Below are 2,649 nucleotides of genomic sequence, written 5' to 3'. Positions count from 1 at the left end.
TAATTTACTCATTACTTTAATTTGAACTGAACCTCACCTAATGAGATGGATGTGCAGTATGTTTGGAGCACAGCGAGTCCAATCTCGGTTTAATGTTGGAGACCGCTACTCGGAAAGAAAGAAAATCAAAAGAGCTGTTCTCTGTTTATTTATTTGCTTGGTTGTATTTTAAATTTAGCCACTAGTTTTATCTTGTGTTAAAATCATGGCTAACATATGCTATTTCTAATCGTTTTTTAAATTTTTATCAACCCGCGACCCCCCTTCTCTGGCTCGCGACCCCCCTGGGGTCCCGACCCCCACTTTGGGAATCACTGTCTTAGTTGATGCTGGATCCCACAGGTCACGGTAGCGTAAACTCCCTAATAAATCATTATAACCAATAAACTCACAGAACAGGGAGCTCTGGTGCAGTAGTCTGCTTTGATGATCCAGCCCAACAATATAGCAGATGCATCTTAATTTTGGATGTTGATTTTGCCGTAATCTGTGAAGAACGTGGGGTTTTAAATTTTGTTAATATTGTATTGTTGTCTTCATGTTGTGGTTCTTGTTGCCAGAGTGGTGTTTTTGTGTTGTTGTTGTGGGTGAGTTTAACTACTGTGATGATTGTTGTCCTTCTGCCCAGGGACTACAGCAGAAAATAAGTTTATAGCTAACGCTGGTACTGCTAAGGAGCTGTGCATTGCCCCTGTTAAAGAAATACATTTTTTGTCAAATAAATAAATGAATTTCATCTATATTATCGTAATTTATTTTATACATGTTTAGGTAACCCACTGTATGCTTTTTTTTTTCCTTTTCTTTTTTTGTCAGTACTTGTGTTCAACTAGCTGTTTTGTTTAGGACACTTGTAATTGTAATTGTTCATTACCTCTATTATTCCTCTCTTCCTTCCTTCTACTAGCCCCTATGTGTTTTCTTAATCTCGCCTACTCACTCTTTTTTTTTCTAATTATTTTATTTTGTTTGTGTTATTTTTTGTGTTGTCTAGATTTTATTAGGCAAAATAAATAAATAAATAGATGTGCTGAGAATCCAAAGACACATTTGAGGAATGACTTACTATTCAATGCAGGAGACATGTTTTACAAGACTTTTACTTACAGGTTTCCCCTAAACTAGCCTACTTTTTGGTATCTGCAACCTTACACAACACCTTTTGGAAAAATTCCAATGAATACGTCATCGAGGATAGTGGGAGATAAGGTATTTCCTGGGAATGGTGAATTTAGAATTGCAATTAAAGTATAAAATAACACTGATCTGTGATCTGAGCACGTTTTGTTCATTTGCTTAGTCAAGTGAATTACTTTTTCTCACTTAAATGTCACATATTATGCTACATACCATTTTTGTTAATGTCTTTTTAACACAAACATGTTCCCAATGTGACTAAAGACCCCCCAACTATGAGACACATTCATACACAGTTGAAGGCAGCAATAAAAACAGACAAAAAGAAAAGTCTGCACACTTGATCTAAGGTCAAAACCTTAATTTCTGATTGGTTAATTTTCTAATTTTGGGTTTAAAACAATATCTACCTTATTATTGTCTGAGAGAAGACAAAATCTACATCACTCGTGTGCTCCATCTTGTTCTATCCCTGTCTCTATAAGAGGTTTAGTTGTTGATATTTATAGCCCTTCGCCTACTGTAACAGATTTCCTGTGTCTCCAGACTTCTCCTGCTCTTTGACCTTTTACAGTCCACCTACCAATAATCAGATTAAAGGAAAAAGAGAACCATGATCCCGAGAAGGACTGAAAACCGTCTCAGTGCTGTCTGGTTTCCCTGGTTCATCCTTCAGGAGCCGCGTGTGGTCAAGAGGAGTCGGGGGAATGGCACAGGGATAGGACGGATATAACAGTCGTCATGCCAACCCCTTCATCCCGCTGTATGACTGATGGTCGTCTGACAGTTTTGGAGCGCTCATCAACTGTCAGTCCTCGGGGGACGCCATGTCGGGACGCCGGCTTAGGACCCAGGTGAGGCTTCGCAGATTTCTCTCAAAGTGGGGAAAAAATTAAGCAAAGACGGGAAACACGCACAAAGGTATCCATGTGCATGTGTGAAGGGGTTTATCTAACATGGTCTATGATATTTTGGAAAAAAGAAAAACTGCACAAAGCTACTAAACATGAAGACGGGAGTATCTACATACTGTTCTTTTGGCCCTGAGGTGTAAATCCTACAAAAAAACAGCCACTACAAAGAAAATATGTAACACAAATTAAAAAGTTAAACATCAGGATCAACAAAAAACATGAGCTTCTTTCCATTTTTCACCAAAGTTCAGCCATTTTTATGATTCTTTTAACCCTCATGTTGTCATCGGGTCAAATTGACCCGTTTTCCTATATGAATGTTCTTTTAAACTACCCAAAATAACATGAGTGATTCCACACAACGCTCTTTGGCAAGTACAAATCTCTACTTTCATTCATTTTGGGGCGTCTTATTCAATTTTATAGCATTTGAAAAACAAATTGAAGTGGTTTTGAAATAGTATTGAGTAAAAGTTGACATATTCCAGTCTGGGATTATCCATCAACATCCATTCCTTTAATTTTAGTCGAAATAATTCCTAATTTCTGCTTTTCTTACTCAAACATTAGGTGTAATTTCCTATAAATGAGGTTTATT

General features: G+C 37.3%; 1 protein-coding gene across 1 annotated transcript in view; it reads left to right on the top strand.

The window, feature by feature from the left end:
- The first annotated feature begins 1,733 nt into the window (after nucleotides 1-1,733).
- The window catches only part of serinc4 (serine incorporator 4), a 34,832-nt gene continuing 33,916 nt past the window's right edge, over nucleotides 1,734-2,649 (top strand). Inside the window, exon 1 of the mRNA XM_032512255.1 lies at nucleotides 1,734-1,991. Coding sequence (XP_032368146.1) covers nucleotides 1,965-1,991 — 27 coding nt within the window. The 5' untranslated portion in view covers nucleotides 1,734-1,964. The remainder of the gene's footprint in view (nucleotides 1,992-2,649) is intronic.

Source organism: Etheostoma spectabile, chromosome 1, assembly GCF_008692095.1.
Source record: "Etheostoma spectabile isolate EspeVRDwgs_2016 chromosome 1, UIUC_Espe_1.0, whole genome shotgun sequence".
In the NCBI taxonomy this organism is placed as follows: Eukaryota; Metazoa; Chordata; class Actinopteri; order Perciformes; family Percidae; genus Etheostoma; species Etheostoma spectabile.
Note: the sequence above shows the minus strand (reverse complement) of the source record. Positions and strands in the feature narration are given on the sequence as shown.